Source organism: Panulirus ornatus, chromosome 31, assembly GCF_036320965.1.
Source record: "Panulirus ornatus isolate Po-2019 chromosome 31, ASM3632096v1, whole genome shotgun sequence".
NCBI lineage: Eukaryota > Metazoa > Arthropoda > Malacostraca > Decapoda > Palinuridae > Panulirus > Panulirus ornatus.
Window position 1 is genome coordinate 13,646,244 of NC_092254.1, and position 20,831 is coordinate 13,667,074.

The window sequence follows — 20,831 nt, forward strand, 5'->3', positions numbered from 1 at the left end:
TAATACATTCAGTATTTCATGTGATGAGGTTAAACGTTAATCTTTTGTTAAAAATAGATATATTGAACTAGGTTAATTTCCTCAAAGTTCCACTAAGCTCCACAAAGATATTGCTCTTTGAAAATTAGATTTAAAGCGTCACTGACAGGTAACAGATCTCGTCCTTTACTTTTCTAAATGCCAAAGAGAATAACTCCCTAGCAGCTGTTTTCTTAACCTTTTAAGAAAAGAACTCTCTCCATTGCTCTATCAAAAGTGGTGTCTTAGTCATACCCAATAACCATATTATTGATAAAGTATTATCACAAGTCTGCATTATTCTCGGAGACTAGGTTTCGTACCCTATCTATAATAGTTCGAAAATTCGTGCCCGATCTATATTACATACCATACGAAAAGTATATATGAAATTCGTTTACATATGGTGATGCAGCAGCATGCAGAGCACTGAAACTACCGTATGACCAAGAATGGGCTAATGAATAATATTGAGAATATCAGGGTTACATTTATGTACAAATGATTACAGTGGCCCCTGGTGATTGAGACGACTTATCCGATAAGCCTTGTCGATCAACCACGAAATAGTGAACCATATAAATCTGAAGAGGATTTTTGAGAGTATGCATGTTCTTTAAACAAACGAACCCACCTCCCATCAGAATAACGGCCCAGTTTTAATAAAAGTTGTACTTCATTTTTAATGCAAATATTCTTGTGAGAATTTTGTTTTCCAGACCCCCACCATTGTATTAGCATCTGCCCATATACTGGCAGGGAGCTGTGGTGAAGGCCTACTGCTGTTTCTTGAAAAACATTCTTATGCTATTTACTGACCTAGTCCTATTTCATAATCTTAGAGTGTACAGGGTACAGATGGGTTTAGAAACAACTGTAACAATACTGCTATATCTGGTAATGCGCAGAGGTTATGTAGCCCAAAGCAAGATGCAGGTGGAGGTGCAGGATTATGGTAAGGTGAGATTAAGTGAAGACGAGATGATAGAGGAAGGCTTGGCAAGAGTCATGTGGTGCTGGCAAAGGTGCAGGAGTTGAGGCAGACACATTGTTGCTGATGCTTCGCTCTCAGGTTTTTCGAAGCTTCGGCTAGAGTTAGTGGGTGATGCCCGGGCATATAAGGGGTGGCTGGATCAGGTCAGGAAGGTGGTTCTTGGAGTTGCACAAGCTTTCAGACTGGTTGGAGAGAACAGACGGGTACACAATCTCTGACTGATTAGACACAAGACGGACGGATTACCGTCATTAAAGTTGAAAGCTGAAATCTCTGATCTCAAGTCTTGTATTAGTGAGACCCTGACCTTGTGATCTCAAATGACAGCTCCTAACGAATGATTAGCTGGAGTAGTCAGTCACTCACTCGAGTTAGCATAATAAGCATACAAGTCTTACACAGCACCGGCGTGACAAAGACTGACCTTAACATGGCTGTGGGTGGGATTTCATTATCACACATTCCAGAGATAGTGGCTAATTACACTTTAAATGCTTCCAACAACTCATGCTTACCATGTTAAAGAAATTGTGGCCAGAGCTTAGGCAGTCCAAGACAGCAAACTCATATGCAAGCTTCTAGTACTTTGTCTCTTACTAAGTTTAAGCAGTCTTCAAAAATGTGCTGAATTACAAGTACTGTATTAGTACTTGGAAAAAATTGTTAAAAAAATAATCATAAAACTACCTGTGATGAAATTTAAGAACAAAAAGTGTTTGCTCACGCATTGTGATTGTGCACGTCTGTTGTAGATGACTTCAGTGAAAAATAAAAACCATGTACTTTGCACCAATACCAGCAAATTGATAAGATAATGGTAAAAACTAGTTGGCTGTACTTGGCTGAGCTAGAAATATACCTGAACTTAACTCATAAAGGCTAAAACAGAAAGATACCTTATAGGAGTGATTCTTCACTCTGATGTAGACGATATATTACTTCAATAAGATGGACTGGAAATCTGTTTATTGCACATGAAAATCTTTTTTTCTATTTAAATCTTACTATTCAAAATGGACATTAATCTTTAAATATAGCTTCCATGTATTAGAACTCTCATTCAACTTCTGTACATAGACTGACTGGACAGAGGAATAAAAAATATTAAGGACACCCACGTGGTCTAATGTATTTTGTTCTTGAAGATGGGTTGTTAAAACAATTTGTTATACATGCAAATGCTTTTTCTAGTTAATATAGATAATCAAAACGGATGTCATGCTTTAAATGTAGCTCCCATGTACAAGAACTTTGATTCAACATGTGTGTGTAAACCTACAGACTTGCTTGGTCCTATGTCTTTTATTTCTCAAGATATGCATGTCAGGAATTCATAAAAAAAGTATAAAAATATCAGATAAAACGTATTATATAATTTTTTTTTTTCAGGTGGGATCTGACAAGCCTCTGGCATTGGTTGACACAGTGGTAAAGACAGAATCAAATGCACCACATGCGTCTGCCCTTGCTAAAGCCCTAGAGCGACCCATGGCAGATTCAAAAGTAATGAATGGATCTTCTATGTTCCAGTCATCATTCCAACAAAGTTTCCAAAAAGTGACCTCACTTACAGGGTCAACAGTACATACCCAACCAGGTCTTACCCCTCTCTTGGCCACTACCTCCGCACCCATGTTATCAAATGGTAAGATATACTGCATTCTACTGTGAACCCTAGGTATCTAATGTTTAGTACATTCATACCAGATATATATATTAGTTAAACTCAAAATGACATCAGATATTTACTGTCCAAACTTCTAGTCATCATTCTTGCAATGGTATTTGTTTCTGTTGTCAGAAATGTTTTATGTTCTACAATAACTAGTTATCACAAGAGTCCATCACATTAACATTAACCTTGTGCCAGCCAAGAGTGTAGGCTGCAATGTAACAACGCTCCTATTTCCCAGACCATCTATCTCATCACAACAACTCATCCACACAGCCAGAACCCCTTATGCAGTTTATGGTCAGAAGTATTAACACACCCATCTATTATCTCTTTCCTGTAACATTTATGGGATTATTTTTGTTTATGTATCATGCAAAATTATTTATCACCTTCTCTGAGTAAATGAACCTGTGAAATAATGGGTGCTTCTGTCAATAATTGAAATTTAAAGGTAATTTTACATTGGTTGACACAGTGGTAAAGACAGAATCCAATGCAGTTTCTTACAGTATGTGTTTCCTGTAATAATGTAGAATTATTTGATTTTTATATGTAGAACTGTTAATATACTAGAAACAAAAAAATGAAAAAGAAAAAACTGTACACTGTCCTTCTCTTTCACACCAAAGCAGAGCACAGGACATCGTTCAAGTGAGATACCATGCAAACTGTGACTAGGCAATGCTACCCAAACAGAGAAAGGGTGTGAAGAGTGTGGCTTAGGCTCTGCCTGATAAACTCACTGACCAACTTTGTGTCTGTAACAGCTTTAGCAGTGCAGAAGCTTTGTTAACATGAAATACTTTTTCTTGGACAAACTGCATAATCAGCTTACAAATGGGTAATAATTTTGCCATATGTTACAAATGAGCATTTCACATGGTTTGTTTATGGCTGAATGCAAGCAAAGTTTGCGAACAAACATACATGCAACTACAGTAAAACAAAACCAAAACAGGTATGTCTTTTTGGATGATATTAAAAAAAGCAAATGTCAGCTGTTTGGGAATGTGAGGTGAGGTTTTCAAAGGGTCTATTGATTGCTGTCAGTTTCAATTAGTTTTGCTTAAGTCAACCACATTTTTTTTTGAGAAAGTCAAACAATCTATCAATGATATAGACTCAGGCAATCTACCAATGATATAGACTCAGGCAATCTACCAGAGGTACACTCAGTAACCAAACCCTGTGACTGAATCACAGAACCACAAAAGCTACACATTTTCAAGTAACATTGAAAATAAGATAATCTCAGCTACTAAGAAAAATTTGCAAGTTTTCTCAATTTCTCAGCAGGTTGTACCTACTTTTACATTAATTAACAACATTCTGCAGCAGACTGAAGCAATATACCAAAAGTGAAGCAGTGCCTGTTCAGAGGAAAAAAAATTGACTTGTTTCATGAAAACTTTGATGAAAAGCATCAACTGTCAAGTCATTTATAACAAAAGAACCAAGAAACACATGAATCCTTGAAAGGAACAGTGCACTTCTAATGGTGGTTGTAGGAAAACTGAAGATCACAGCATTTTTTTCCCATGCCTTCTTAGTTATGAAAGAGACCTCTGTAGGCTACTAATAGAACAATAAGTCACATTAATATATAATCAAAGGCTGGTAAAATTTAGAACATCAATTGATGTCAGCCATTGTGCTCTAAGAGAACATAGGTGATGTTGGCCACTGCTTAAGCTTAAGGTTAACAATTTATTGAATTAACTTCAGCCCAAAAGCAGAAACTGCTGAGAAAATATACACTGTATGGAAAGGTAAAGCCAGGATGAGATAAAGAAATGATCTCATACACTGACATTCACCATTCATGTCATTTATAATGCACTGTTTATTTATTGAAATTGGAGCCCAGAGGTTGAAAATATAAAGAAGAAATAAAAAGAGAGTGAAGCTATAAAATGGAGTAAGTAACTTGGACAGCCTTAACACAAATTTTGGGGTGAGAGTAACTGGTTGGGGTGGAGTTGCTCTTGTAATTACCTAACAGTAATTATGAGGAAGGAGGCTTCTTCTCATGGTTCCCCATCTCCTATAGCAGGCTATGCAAGCTCAGATGGGCTTTATGCAGTTATTTTGCTGAACTACTTCTTATTAGGGAATCTCCTATTATTGGTAATGGTGGTGGTGGTGGTGGTGAGGATGGTATGGTACAGTAGCTTCTTCCCAAATTGTGTAATGATGTCCAGGTGATGGCTGGGGAGAGTCAGGAGGAATTTTGTGTTGAGCACTTCTCAATAGGTGATATGAGAAGGACCCAAGATTATTTTTCTGTACTGTTGGGCTAAGCAGGGAAAGCATGTGAGTTTGAAAAGAAAGAGGGTTGCATTACTCCTGAGTGAAGGAGCAAAGAGTAAGACTGTCTCGTGTCTACGAAAATTTAATGATGATAGCTGGAGCATTTCGTGATGGTACAGATATGGCCCTTCCAGTTCGAATTACTTTATCATCCAAGGAGACACTGAGAAGCTTGGTTAACTAAACAGTCATTTGGGTACAAGGCTCTAGTGAGACAGAAGGTGGAATAAGGTTGGAACTGAGGCTAATGTGCATGAATTGGGCCTTTGTTTAGTTGAGAGTGACATTCTTGATGTCAGTGCAGTTCTACAGACTAATAAGGATGTTCTTGTGGACAATGAAATCAGGAAAGCTGTTGTTAATGTAGATACCAATTGGCAGAGTTACTGATGTACTTTCATTGAGAATATAATCACATCACATACAGCTAGTGTCTCCACATAACTTTTGCCAGATAATTTTTATTCTCATTATTGTGGTTAATAACCCAACATCTAAGAGGCTGTGTCTACTTGTGTTAGGTTTTAAAAGCTCGCAAACAAACCCAAAACAATTTGCACCCTACATCTCACACACTCAGACCTTAAGAAATTATTTACAAAGATTAGAAAGCTGGCAGGTTGACAATGTCTTGCTTGTTTCATATAAAATACTTTGTTAAGGGTTTCGTATCCATTTCTAAACATTCAAACCTCCTAAAAAAAAAATTTTAATAAAAAATGATGTCTTTGATGTTATAATAGTTTTCAGTCTTAATCAAGACATTCTTTCATCTTAGTGTATCTAATGAATTATCCCTTTCACCAGGACCAACAGATTTGAGTGTCAAGGGAACGTCTAAACCCACACGGCCAACGCTCAATGCAGTAGAGGTGGCAGCAGTTCGACAACTCATTACTGGTTACCGGGAGTCTGCTGCCTTTCTGCTAAGGTCTGCTGATGAACTGGAAAATTTACTGATCCATCAGCAGAGTCCGTAGTGTTTATCCAAAGTTTGAATGTATAAATGTGAAGACCCTGTTGTGTATATACAATGGATGAACATGTATATGTGAATTTGCTGGTCTTAATGGTTGTCTTATTGCTGCTCACTTTAAGATGTATATGGTACAATTTCAGTGTTTTATGAAAATAGTAGTAAGAATATTTATTTATAAACATTTGTCTCAATTACTCAAGTCTGTAAGGTAAAAGCATGAATGTGAAAATTACTGGTGCTGTCCTACATGTCCAGTCACTGTATAAATCATAAACAAATAGAGAGTTATTAGGTTCTTTGTATTGCCTTGAAATTTTTCAGGCAATTAGCAGAGTTTTCTGTTCCCACCATTGTGGAAAATTATATTGCTTAGAATTCTCTAGAGAACTTTTGTGAAGTTTACTATGGAAGTGCCTCTTCACCTTAAAAATGGGTCTTTTTCAGCAGATGTACTCAAGTGAATCAGTACTTGAACAATGTACTGACAGCTGATGATGCAAACAACAGATGAACAAATAGTACTGTTTCATTAACTCTTTAGTAAAAGGCAAATAAATTTCTGTACAGATCAAAAATTGTAAAGAAAACATAAGACTGAAATAATAGTCAGTATTGAAATAATAGTCAGTATTGGAGCATGAACTGTTGGTAAATCTTTGTATGTGTATTAATTGACCTGAACTCATCTCTGAAACAAGACCCAGTCAGTGTACAGTATAGTGGGATTTTGCATAGGAACAAAAGTGGCAAAAAGATAAGTAGAATAGATCATTTCATAAATTACTGTGACTTTTACAGAAGTTATGGAATATGCTCTCCGTCATAAGAATCCCAAAAGTGTATTATGACATCTTGTTGAAAAGGGAAAGATGGTGAAAAAGAGCTTAAATTAGATTTTGTTGTACTTATCCACGATTTTTTTTAAACATGAATACCATTTTTAATGGGTAGGCTCTTTTGGCTATTGTTGTGTTTACAAGTCTATATAGGACTTCTTTTCTCCATACATTTACCAAATAGTAGATCAAATTGAATTTGACCTAGGATCATATATACTATTATCACAATAGCTATTGCTTTAGATAAAGAGAAAGTGCAAATTCTTGAAGTAATAGTTCAAACTTTGAGACTCACAAAACAGTTATCAAGGACATATATAATTTATAAAAGTTGCTTGGTTATAATGTAAGTGAGAATGTATAAGTTACCATGTTTATGTTGATGCCTAAACTGAAGTCTCTACACTCTGAATGTATCTGTGTAGATGTATATAAGTAGAGCCCCAGTAAAGACTAAGAAATGTATGATGTCCTGTGTAGGATGTGTATGTATGCCATAGAATACCATGCGAAATATATGTCATTCAAATCTGGGCGTCCAGCTTTGTGAATTTTGTTTTATATAGATTTGCTATACTGGAATGTAAAGTTTATGTTAGTCATGCTTTCATTGTTTGATGCTGTGAGAAAAAAGTTTTAGTTTGTTATGCTTTCACTGTTTAACATGATAGGGCACCAAATTATTATGTGCTAGCTCACTCCACTCCAGCATATCAACAGCAAATCAACAGTAAACAGTCCTAGGTTCTAAGTTCCAGTAAATTGATATTGTATTTGTAGATGAAGATAAAATAACCTGTACAGACACAATTTATATATTTATTTCTTGCCATCATAGGATGCATCTGCTACCCCTCCTCTGCTCAATTTTTGTTTCCTTTATTTTTTCTTAATGTGCTCTTTAAAACATTCATCAAAAGGTTCAAACTGTCCATGAATGGAAATATAAGTATTTTCTGTGTATTTCTCCACCTCATTTTGATTATTGTCATATACTTAAATCTCTTTAAATCTTTTATGGAATACACAGTAAACTGTTTTCAGCAAGAGTGGTGTAAATAATTACCGATACCTAAATCACTGTTTTACAGTTTGTTTCTTAAACATATATGTCTGAAGATATAGAATGAAAAGTTTCATTCAATTTTTGGCTGAAATCAGATGTGCAAGTAAATTTTTTCTCTGAACTTTTACACTGTACTAAAGGACCTCTGTATCTAGTCATTTCTATAGATTACCATTCTACTTCAGTCTCTTAATAATTCATTGAATTGAAAGATGATTAAATTATATTTGTTGTAGAGCCTTTTGCATCTTCGTATTAAACCTTCAATTCATAAAAACAGCCAATAATATTTACTTAAAAACTTTGTTCCTACATAAGATACAAAGGAATATTGTACAGTTCTGTATAAACATGAATCAAGTGGGTCAACAGTGACTGCCAGCTTTATTATATTTGTTCTAAATCTTGACTTTTTTCTTTAACAGAGGTATCATGAAGTTATCATGCAGCATAGTCAGTTTTTCTTTATGTACACTTTTGTTATAAGATCAACATGATGGTTAGTTATCTGTTGAAACTGCCATTCACTGATGCAGTTAAGTAGGATTTAAAGCACTTGTCCACATGAAATGAGGATCTGATTGCAAGAAACTGTTGTAAATATGATGGCAAGCAACTGCTGTTGGAGCTCACCCATGGGGCAATGTGAACTGGATTTTCTGCATTTTTGAATGATACGGAACTCTCATTATACCAAAGACAAGAGATATATCTGATCTCATAGCCCTTGTAATAAAGTTAGTTATTATTTTTTCTATTATTGTTTTAAACAATGGTGTATTTAATTTATTTGTCTCAATATAAGAAGAGTATATATATATATATATAAAAAAATATATATTATTTGGATATCTTTGCTATTCTTTTATCCTAACATTTACCAGTGCATTCAGTGCTGATTATTTGGGTTATCAGTTTTGTTACTTGTAATATATATATTATTTATGTGGGTAATATTCTTGAAAAGTGTATGAAAATATGATTTTTATTCATATAATTTGGTTCTGTTAATAAATTCAAAGCCATGCCCTTGAACAGTTGAGATTTTCTGTAACTGCTTCTTGGCTCACATGATAAAGCAGTTTAATGTACTGGGTGATTACTAAATTTAGCAAACTGAACAGTGTTGAATTCTTAATTCTTTACTTATATTACAAATGTTTTATAAACAGTAATTTATTTAATATGGTTTACATATCTATTTTCTTGTCCCTTACCCAAGTCACCAACACTGAAAGGACAAAGGATCACGTTCCTTTAATGAACAACGAAGGAATCTTCAAAAATATAACCTCTGTCAAGATGTAGAAGATTTCTTCCACTGGTTTAGACATAGAAAGATCCATTCCTTTATAAGCTGCATGATGGGCCTGCACCTTCTCTTCACACAGACACATTTTTTAAGTAAATCCAAATTTATCATAAAATTGTACAATGTTAGTGAAATAATTATTCCTAACAAATATATAAGAGCATATACTGTTTAAAGTCTTCATGTTTAGCACCAAATGTAAATGTGGTTATCATGCAAGACTTCAAAAATTACCAAGCTGTGTGCAAGAAAAGTGTAGGTGCCAATATGCCACTGCAAGTGCCACTCTGTGTGACAAAGGTTGTTACAGGTGAGAATATTATCTTTGTACCAACAATGGAAATAAATGTAATTGTTAGATTTTTGTGATTTTATTAAACTGAACATCAATGCAGATTCATACATAAAGAGGTAACAGAAGATCTACTGTCCTACAACAAGGTTACCTGATGAGCAGACATAACAAAAGACCTACTGGCCTGTAATAATGTTAGCCACTGAACATAAAGAGTGTCCATTTCTACATAGCTGATAATCAACTAGAAATATTCATCTAGTTTGCTGATAAATGAGTCTTATTTTGCCATTTATGACATAAGCTGATAGTTTATTCCAGTTTTCACTTACCCTATTTGTAAAGAAATATTCTGTACATCATGAGTGTACAGTCACTCAGTGAAAATACAGGGGTTAAAAAGTGATAAAAAATATATCCCTGAAGATTTCCCCTTTTCTTCAGCATTTACATTCTTGCACTATACAAGATCTTTTTGGCATTACATGCAGTCTTGGATCATTACTTCTTACTGCTACTCTTCTATGATATAATTAGTAATTCAACTAACTTTCAATGCACCAGGAAATCCTACCTGTGCATACAGGACTGAGCACAAAATGGCAAAAGATGAGTGTAAATACAACCAAGATAGTGGAAAAATGAGAGAAGTTTAGGGATGCATTACTTACACGTACAAGAGAATTGTGTGGCAAGCAGAAAGTGGAAGGATAGAAGTAGTGAATGGCAGGATGAGTTAAGTTGCTGATAAAAGAGAAGTGAGAGGTGTACAGGCATTACTTGCAAGGAGAGGAAGTGATTGGTTAATATTCAAAAGAAAGTGGTAGGGTCAAGGGGAGAGTATATGAAGTGAAAAATAGAGCAAATGAGAGTTGAGGTGAAAGAGAATCACCAAACTTCCAAAAGAATAAGTTTTGGAAAGGTTAATAACATGAGAACAAATAGGAATATTAATGAAGGGGACAAATAGGGGAGTGGTAACAGGTAGAAATATGATGAAGGCGAGATGTAGTGAGTATTTTGAAGGGTCTTTGAATGATTTAGATGCTTTGTGTTTGGAGGTATTGAAGTGAGTCACACGGACAGCAGTTTGGTGAAAAGAAAAAAGAAGTCATGAAAACACTGCATGAGATGGAGTGAGGCAAAGCAGCTGGAGAGAATGGGATTGCAGTTGAAATAGTAAGAAATTTCAATTTCTTTAATGGCAAAATACCAGTAAAGTCCCATTTCATAAAGGCAAGTGGGACAAATTTGAGCATTCAAATTACAAAGATATGTTTGTCATGCATAGTTGGCAGGTTGTGTGGGAGAATGGTACGAGAGAGTGGTGGCATGCACAGAGTTTCAGAATGGGAAAGAAAAATGTGGTTTAAGGACTGTTAGAGGATGTGTGGAGCAGGTGTTCTATAGATCTAGAGAAAGCACAGGACAGGGCTGACATAGATGTTCAGTGGAAGGTGTTATGAATATATGGGGTGGGATGAAAAGCTGCCAGAGGTAGAGATGAGTTTCTATTAGGAAAATAAGGCATATGTGCAAGTAGGAAAAAAGAAGGCAAGTGTTTCCAAGTGAGGATGGGTCTGCATCAGAGGTGAGTGATGCCACTAAGGCTGTTTAATTTGATTCTGGATGGCCTGGTTAGGGAGGAGAATCAAGGGTTTTGGGCAGGTATGCTGTCTGCTGGAGGTGGAGGGATATAGACAATGAGTCAGTAATTTTTTGCTGATGACATAATGATGGTGGGAGATCTGAGTGAGAAACTACAGAGTATAGTGTCAAAATTTGGGAATATGTGAAAGCAGAGTTGAAAGTAATGTGAATAAAAGCAAGTGTATTATGTCTAGCAGTGCAAGTTTGAAAGGAGAGAACTTGGAAGTAACTGGAAGTTAACATGACAGTGAATGGAACCATGGGAGCTGAAGTGGGTAGCTGAAGGGATAAATGTCCAGGACACACTGTATAGGAAGAGGAAGGATGGGTGACTGATGGTCAGTAACCCCACTGGTGTTGTACGGATGTGGGGGATGAGCCTCAGACGAGAATGTAAAGAAGAGGGTGGATGTGCTGGAAACTGAATGTTTCAGGACAATATGTGTGAGGAGGGTTGATTAGATAAGAAATGACAGGGTTAGAAAGATGTGTGGAAATAAGAGGGGTATGTATAAGAGAGCTGGGAAGGGTGTGCCAAAATGACTTGGATTTATGGAAAGGATGAGTGAAGAGAGGATGACTAAGAGGGAATAAATATAAATGTCAGAAGTGAAGGGAAGACGAAAAAGGGGAAAAGCAAGGAGAAGGTGGAAGGATGGGTGTGAAAGATGCTTTGAAGGATCAGGGCCTGAATGTACTGGAAGGTGTTAGGCTTGTAAGGGTCAAAGCAAATTGAAGTGATTTGGTACAAATGCCGTTAAGCAGTTTGGGAGCTTTACACACATGATAATTAAATTATCATCAAAAACTTTGAAGCTGCTTCAATGATAGATGGTGAAGAGATGGGCTTTAACTAAAGTGTTCGCATAAGATTTTGAGTCCTATATAGTTTGCTCTGAAAGTAGGGAGCAGCACTTGTGCAGAAAGATAAAAAAGATACTCCAATTCATCCATTCCCTTTATCCTCAGCACTCTGACAAGTATGTAGTGATCAAGAGAAACCATGGAAAGGTATGTGGAGATGTGGATAGAAAGCTCTGGTTTTTCTGTGTTACACAAGATGGCCAGTGAGTGGATGTAAGCAACTGAGGATGTTCTTTATCTGTTCCTGGTGCAGACTACTGTACTGCATGTATGAAAAAAAGCTATGTCGTCAGTTTATTCTCCACTACAAATTAGAGGTAACCACTCCATCTGAAGTTGTTAGATGGTATGAACAAATCCTAAGAAATGAAATATCAAAATAAAGTACAATCTGTTTCATCATATATCTATTTGGTGGCAAACCAGGAAGAGGAACAAAATGTGTCCATCTGTGAACTGCAATGAATAATGAGGTACTCAAGACTAAAGACAGAATCAAAAACTATGTTATTAGCAGAATGATCTTGGCTTGTTAACAAAACGCAGTAGTCTCTGATATAAGCTAGGAAAATCACATAGGCTACCTGGGATCCCTGAATCCCATAGGTAATCATATTGACATTTAAAGATTTGAAGAAACTCTAATGATGTAATCCCTGCATTGCCCTTAAATCCTTCTTGCTCATAGCCATGCTTTTACATAGATGGGAAAAGCAATGGTGCTTAAAACTATGTCTTGCTTACACAAACCCAGACTGAGTGAGTGACTTTTGTGCCAAGAGATCATGAGAGAACTTTGTTATAAAAACCAGAGGCTGCGGTGTCCACATCATTCTATGCCGTACTTGAATTATGGATATCACGTTGCCCACAACTCTGTTACCAATGGAACCCCAGCAGCACCTCTTTCAGCTACAGTATCATGTGATTCCTACCTCTCCTTGCTCCTACATGCACCTTATGAAAATCATTACCTCTCTCCTGCAGTAACATCATGGGACCTCTGCAACACTTCCTCCCTCCTGAAGCAGCATTAGAGGACTTCAATAAAGGTCCACCAGACCTTAACAATGCCTCTGCCCTCCTGTACCTCAGCAAAGCTTCCAGCAGCAGCACTGTGGGATCTCAGCAATGTCATTTACTTCCTAAAGCAATATCATTGGAAGATCATCAATGCCTCTTCACTCCTGTAGCAGCATCACAGAACCTTGGCAATGTTCCTTCCTGCCTGCTGCAGCAACTAGGGATCTTGACAATGCTTTCTCCCTCCTGCAGCATCAACATGGGACCTGAGTAACACCTTCTTGCCATAGAAACACAGGATCTTTGCAACTCCAACTATCTTCTGTGTCAGCAACAAGGGACCTTGGCAATATCTCTTCCACCTTCCAACAGCACCATGATCTTGGAAAAGCCCAAAACCTCTAACAACAGTACCATGAGATATCAGCAACACTTTCTCTCCTTTTTTTTTTCTTAAGAAAATGAAGAGTAACATAAAGATTAATAGGATGACCCATATCATGATAGCAGCATTGTTGTTTGTGCCATGCTTCTGCTTTCTCCTCCTGACGTTGATCAGCATGTTGCTCGGCAGTTACCAGTCCAGGCTGGTGGACATCCTCCAGACCAGGCATGTGAGGTCCTACAGTATCAAGCTGCCTCTCTTGGGACAGCTGAACCCTTCGCCCTTGTAGCTCACAGTTGAGGAGCCTCTAGACCTGCAGTACCCATACATCAATCCTCTAGGGAAGGCCCTGTGTCTGTTCAGGAGCAACAGGTCCCTGCGGGAGCTGGCACCCATGCCAGAGGTGTCCATAGGGTACGTGTAGTGGCTCCGGGTAGTACTGCTCTTTGGGGTGAGGCTTCCTGTCCTTTTGCTCCTGACAGGGTCCGTGATGGTGGTCGCGCTGTCGGTATGATGCCTCTCGAAGGCCTTCAGGAAGTTGCTGAGGGCCAGGGTCACCTGTAACTACGACCCTAACACTGCCGGACCCAAGGGCGGGTGGTAATCGACCTTCAGGGTGACACTACTGAACTTGAGGACGACGTAGTTGAACTTCAAGGTGACATTACTGAACCCGAGGGCTACGTAGTTGAACATCAGGATGACACTACTGAACCCGAGGGCGAAGTAGTTAACCTTCAAGGTGACACTACTGAACCCGAGGACGACGTAGATGAACTTCAGGGTGACACTACCGAACCAGAGGGAAACGTAGTTGAACATCAGAGTGACACTACCGACCCCAAGGGCGAAATAGTTAACCTTCTGGGCGACACTACTGAACCCAAGGGAGAAGTAGTTAAGCTTCTGGGTGACACTACTGAATCCGAGGGCGAAGTAGTTAACCTTCTGGGTGACACTACCGAACCCGAGGGCGAAGTAGTTAACCTTCTGGGTGACACTACCGAGGGCGAAGTAGTTAACCTTCTGGGTGGCACTACCGAACCCGAGGGCGAAGTATAACCTGGGTGACATTACCGAACCTGAGGGCGAAGTAGTTAACCTTCTGGGTGATACTATTGAACCCGAGGGCGAACTAGTTAACCTTCTGGGTGGCACTACCGAACCCGAGGGCGACGTAGTTAACCTTCTGGGTGACACTACCGAGGGCGAAGTAGTTAACCTTCTGGATGACACTACCGAACCCGAGGGCGAAGTATAACCTGGGTGACACTACCGAACCTGAGGGCGAAGTAGTTAACCTTCTGGGTGATGCTATTGAACCCGAGGGCGAACTAGTTAACCTTCTGGGTGGCACTACCGAACCCGAGGGCGAAGTATAACCTGGGTGACACTACCGAACCTGAGGGCGAAGTAGTTAACCTTCTGGGTGATACTACCGAACCCGAGGGCGAACTAGTTAACCTTCTGGGTGGCACTACCGAACCCGAGGACGACGTAGTTAACCTTCTGGGTGACACTACCGAGGGCGAAGTAGTTAACCTTCTGGATGACACTACCGAACCCGAGGGCGAAGTATAACCTGGATGACACTACCGAACCTAAGGGCGAAGTAGTTAACCTTCTGGGTGATACTACCGAACCCGAGGGCGAAGTAGTTAACCCTCTGGGTGACAATAGCACTAGAGGACCTTACCAGAGCCTCATCCCTCCTGCAGCAGCACACTGGGATGTTACCAATGACTCCTCCCTCCTGAAGCAGCACCACGGGATCAGGCTATTACCTCCTCACTCCTGCAGCAGCCAGCTTCCTCCTGCGGCATCACGGACCTCGGTTATGCTTCCTACCTCCTACAGAAGCACTATACGACCTTGGTAACTCCTCCTGTTTCCTGCAGCAGCAACTTAGAACCTTAGCAATGCCTCTTCCACCTGCAGCAACGGCATGAGACCTTGGCAATGCCTCCTCTCCCTACAGCAGCACCAGAGACTGTCTCTCTCCTACGCCGAAGCAATAAATGACCTTCCCAACGTTTTCTTCCTGAGCACCATGGGATCTCAGCAACATATCTCCTCCCTAATTCAACAACACCATGGGACTTTGGCAATGCCCTCTCCCCACTGAAGCAACACAGGACCTCAGCAATGCCTCATTCCTCCTGCAGCTGCAATATGGGACCTTGGCAACACCTCCTCCCTCCTGCAGCAGCATTTGGGAACTTGGTAACGTCTTCTCCCTCCTACAGCAACACATGACCTTTGCAACACCCTTCCTGCAAAAGCAACACAGATCCCTAATGAGACGTCTACCCTCCTGAAGCAAGATCACACGATCTCAGCAATGCCTTACTCCTATCCACTTCCAGCAGTACCAAAGGACCATACGAAGACGCCTCTCATGCAGTAGCACCACAGGACACTGACAATGCCCCCAGTACTTTTGCAGCTACACTGAGGGATACAGACAATTCCTCAGCACACTTCCAGCAGCATCATGGGACTCTAGCCTCTTATCTCTTCCTGCTCCAGCACCAGCAGTAGCTACTGTCCTAAAAGGCCCATGCCACTGAACAGATTTGTAGAGCACTGTCACATTACTGGTACTTCTCAACACTTCTTTCAGTTTTCACACAGCTGATAAATATAATGTTACAGTACTCAGCACGCCAAACACACACGAAAATGCATATTTGGCCGATGTGCTGGATAATTGGCAGTCCTGCTCAAAATATCTTAGTAACCTTAATCTGTTATGGATATAGATCATACATATACATATCAACATATACACATATTCATACATATACATACACATAAATACACATATACATATATACACATGTACATATTCATACTAGCTTGCCTTCATCTATCCTAGCGCTACCCCGCCCTGCAGGAAAAAGCTTCGTTACCCCCTACTTCAGCGAAGAAGCGCCAGGGAAACAGACTAGTGAATAAAATGCAGTATATATGATACGGCAGCGGCAGTGGATACAAAACTTGCAATGAATACGATGCAATACGTATAGTGCATACAGTATGTACATGCGGCATGAGTGAAGGATAAGGTAAAAACAGTGGATGATGTGCAAGCAATGGAAGCTGTACTTGAAACTGATACAGGCACAAGCATGAAATGCAAATGCATAATGTGCACTCAGCTGATAAGTGTGTACAGTAAGACCAATTCAAATGTACTTCACATGTCGTACAACAGCAACAATAGTGTGTACCTGACCCTAGATATCCCTGAAAGTCTTCTCTTGATATAAACTAAAAATCTTCGTCCGTGTACTTGTGGGCATGAAGGAGAGAGAGAGAGAGAGAGAGAGAGAGAGAGAGAGAGAGAGAGAGAGAGAGAGAGAGAGAGAGAGAGAGAGAGAGAGAGAGAAACTCCAACTTCCCCTTTCCAACGCCTTTAGGTGTACGAAAATCCTGAGTGATAAGATTTTACAAACGTTAATGATTATATATATATATATATATATATATATATATATATATATATATATATATATATATATATATGTGTGTGTGTGTGTGTGTGTGTGTGTGTGTGTGTGTGATTTTCCGGTCAAACTAATTATGGCTTTCTGAACGAAATATGTGATTTCATGGTTTGCCTTTTTTATGATTTCTAGTAAAAGGAAACTCAGTTTCAAAACATTTTTGATCACTGGTGTAATAATATCTTGGTGGCATACCACATGGGTCTCACCTGTCCCTACCCCTTTTCCCCCAGCACTCATCAAAGTGTACGTAATACTACAGTATACTGATGTGGTCTTTAAGACATCCCTAAAGAGTTTCTGACACCCACTGTGCCCAGACCTTTCCGAACAATATTCCATCAGCTTTAGTTCTACAGCAACAACTTGTTAGGCACAAAACCTTCACCATTCTAAATAAATCCCGTGATCAACGAAGCCCAGACAACTTCTCATTTTGTCTTTCATCTGTAGAAACCAGTAAGAAGGACGTGGCAGTACGCACCACAATAAACATACTCTGGGTGACTGTAGTGAAATACAGAGACGACATGGAAACTGGCCCTCCTCCAGGAAAACTAGGCAAAGCCCACGACAAGTAAACAATGACGTTAAACAAAGACACTACCGTGTCGGCGCTTCTGACTTACCTGAAATAACAACTACAGACCACCTATGCATTCCAGCATGTTCCAAGGTAGCTGCCACTGATTCTACGAAATTTTAGAAAATACGTAAACTTGCGTCGATGATTTCTGGTTGACAAACTATTAAACATAAGTTACTTTACAAGCGCCAAGTAAGCGCATCTACAGTAACAAGTATTAAGCTACCACTGACGCTCATATTACAAACTATAAACTAGACAATATATATATATATATATATATATATATATATATATATATATATATATATATATATATATATATATATCCCAGAGATTTCTTGCCTCACCGAACCCTACCCTCTGGTTATGACCCATGTACCTACCCTCTTTTAACCAATGTCCCAACCCTCTGGTTGTGACCAATGTCAATAGAGATCATCTTTACCAAAAATTATCAAAAGAGTCTTTCTTTTATATGAAATGATACCATCAAGATTTGTACCACTACATGTCATAGTAATAACTACATAGTTACACAATGATAAGGTACATATTAGAAATTCACGCAAAATAATACTTTGCACTTACGCCACTAATCAACTGCTTCGAAAATATCATTACATGTAAATTTCCAGTTCGATTTAACAGAATATGTCTCAAGTGCAAATCAACACAAGGGTATAACAACAGACGAAAACAAATACTGAACTAAATGAGGGATTCAATAGTTGTCATTTTGAGGTCTGGGAAGTGCCTGTTTTGGCTCGCGATGACACGCACGCATTCTACTCTTGTCTTCAAGACTGCAACAAATGAATCACTAAACGGCACGGCTCAGGGAGGACTAAACTATTTGATCTACGAGCGGTAGCTGATATTCCATTATATTGTTCACGGTGATGCAAACACGGTAAAGAATCGACAAATGTGGGCAGGGAAAAATGGATGAAAGATCAAACAATGGTATGGTTCATTCGAAGTAGCACTTCACACATCATTAACAATATTTACAAAATCTGACATAGTTGAAAACAGACTTAAATAGATGGGCAAGACGTCTGTAGAGGCTACTTTTACAGGAAATCATTGGAAATCACCTGATCGAGTAATATTCTGGGTATATATCCAAGTATATAAATGCAAATATGACATCCACATATAACACTTACCTGCATCCACTGGAATGCAATAAATGTATTCATAATTACTGATACTCACCCATACTACACGCTCTCAGCAATAATGATTTCTGAGAAAAATATCTGCAGATAATGTCCAATATCTACCATCCCTATATCCATATCATTATACGCCACGTATGGTAATACTATGATTATTACAAGCTTTCAAATATAACAAAGCAAATATTTAAGTCCTCATATCTGGTTACAAGATACGTTTAAGATAGGGAATTCCGTCCTGAAAATGTTGCTAACTGACGGATCAATATCTATGATTCCTCTCCCCTACCCTGTGCACAGTAAAGGTGAATGCGTTCTGTTTATGCTCGAGTTAATCCTAATATCTGGGTTACTATAAGTTAATACGATATTACTAAGTTTTATGGGGAGAATCATTATTAACCTAGGGATTTGGCAGGTGGTTGCGGGTGGGGGATACGAAGACAAGACAATGACGATAAAACAATGACGTTTTTGAGTTATATGAAAAATTCAATCACTAATATTAGTATTGTCGTAAAACTGTAAATAGCTGTTGTACAGCAATAGATATATGACGAGTCCGGCGACCAGTTTCGAATGAAATATGTAACATTTGACAGCGTAAACAAAATACAGTAATATTCGAGACAGTTTTGTTCGATTACACAAATACAGTCACTGTCTTAGGAAGGTGAAAGTGACAGAGTTGTTTCATTAACCACTCTAGTAATTACACGAAACAATTAAACGAAAACAAATATGCATTTGTTTTTCCTTCCGATGTACTAAGTGTTGAGACAATTGCAGTAATATATCGATTATAATCATTAAGTACGTTTATCGTACGCTGTTCGCTCAAGGAAGGGAGCCTACCATCCCATGTGATCGCTTGACCGATCCTAATCTACTGTGTACAAAATAAGGGGAATATTCTCAAGGTGCGTCTAAATATTTTTTATCCTAAGCACCATGATGCATATGTGATACTCCTACGCATCAGAAATCCATAATATTAACTTTTTGCTTCACTAATTATGATGCTTCGGATCTACGACGCCTCTGGGGAAAAACAGTGAAGTGAACCCGAAACGTCACTTTTGCCAACACGTATGCGGTAACCTTATGCTGTGCTATTATTCATGATGACTGACTTACGTAGGCGTTCATGATTATAACAAAGCACAGACTTAAGCCTGTTTATATACATACGAGGGGGCATTGAGGGCTGTATTCAATTCAAAAACGATCAGCGAGCACTTACCTGTGGGCAAGAAGTGTTCCTCGTCCACGACGTAATACCATAGGTCACGTAATTTTCATAGTTAACATAGTATTAGTTCATTCCAACACACTGTGATAAGTCTGTTAGATGCTTCACACGTTCCACTAACTTACGGTACGATTTCCGTTTAAATCCCTTTAGCTGAAGGGGAAAAATCCACAAAATGATAGGAAAACATTTGTTTTCGACCTCACGAAACACGTCTCTGAGCCCGTCTCGGTCTGTCATTGGTAGGCGGATATGACGTACTATTTCAGCATTAATAGCTATTATCGAATGGTTATGTGGGTAAGTGGAAAAAACTTCTATCATATAAATTTTTGTGAATATTCAAAATAAAAGGTATTAGGTGCTTTCTCAGTATACCGAAAGATTCCATATCTGGCTTTTAAAAGCCTGCCACTTTATGTCATTCTCGTGTTTGCTTCGCGGTTACCTTTGGAACTAAGCAATCAGTGGCTGTTAACACTTGGGAGTGTGATCCAAAGGGTACGAGTAAAAAAAATCTGAAGACGTAACATTTTTATGAAAAAATACATGTTCTATTCAGTCTAAAATGACGTTTTCTCGATGTAATTTGATACGTCGATGGGATCTTTTCGCTTGTGGTTTACATATTCCGCACGTGGAATGAAAACCCAGGCCTTAAAATGATAATAAATGCTTATATCTCGACACTGAGTAAGCTTTTGACTTTGGGAATCAGACATGGTAATTCGGGTAATTCATTTTTACTAGCGAATTGCCGCTTCGTCTTACACTCGAAAGACTGACTGCTCATTGTTATAATCAAGTTTCATTGTCATTCTTGGCTTCAATTCAAAGCCATTACTATAATCACAAGTGAGTCATCGAGAATCCCATCGACTTGCCGAAAT

The 20,831-nt window shown here is 38.6% G+C and overlaps 2 protein-coding genes across 2 annotated transcripts in view; one reads left to right on the forward strand and one right to left on the reverse strand.

Annotated features, from left to right (window-relative positions):
- Positions 1-9,553, forward strand: part of LOC139758833 (uncharacterized) — a 295,796-nt gene extending 286,243 nt beyond the window's left edge. The window contains exons 10-11 of the mRNA XM_071680680.1: positions 2,402-2,657; positions 5,805-9,553. Of these exons, the coding sequence (XP_071536781.1) occupies positions 2,402-2,657; positions 5,805-5,977 (429 nt within the window). The 3' untranslated portion in view covers positions 5,978-9,553. The remainder of the gene's footprint in view (positions 1-2,401; positions 2,658-5,804) is intronic.
- The window catches only part of LOC139758835 (reticulon-4-interacting protein 1 homolog, mitochondrial-like), a 399,554-nt gene extending 379,428 nt beyond the window's left edge, over positions 1-20,126 (reverse strand). The window contains exon 1 of the mRNA XM_071680684.1: positions 19,933-20,126. The gene's annotated coding sequence lies outside the window, so the exon portion shown is untranslated. The remainder of the gene's footprint in view (positions 1-19,932) is intronic.
- Between the last annotated feature and the right edge of the window lie 705 nt (positions 20,127-20,831).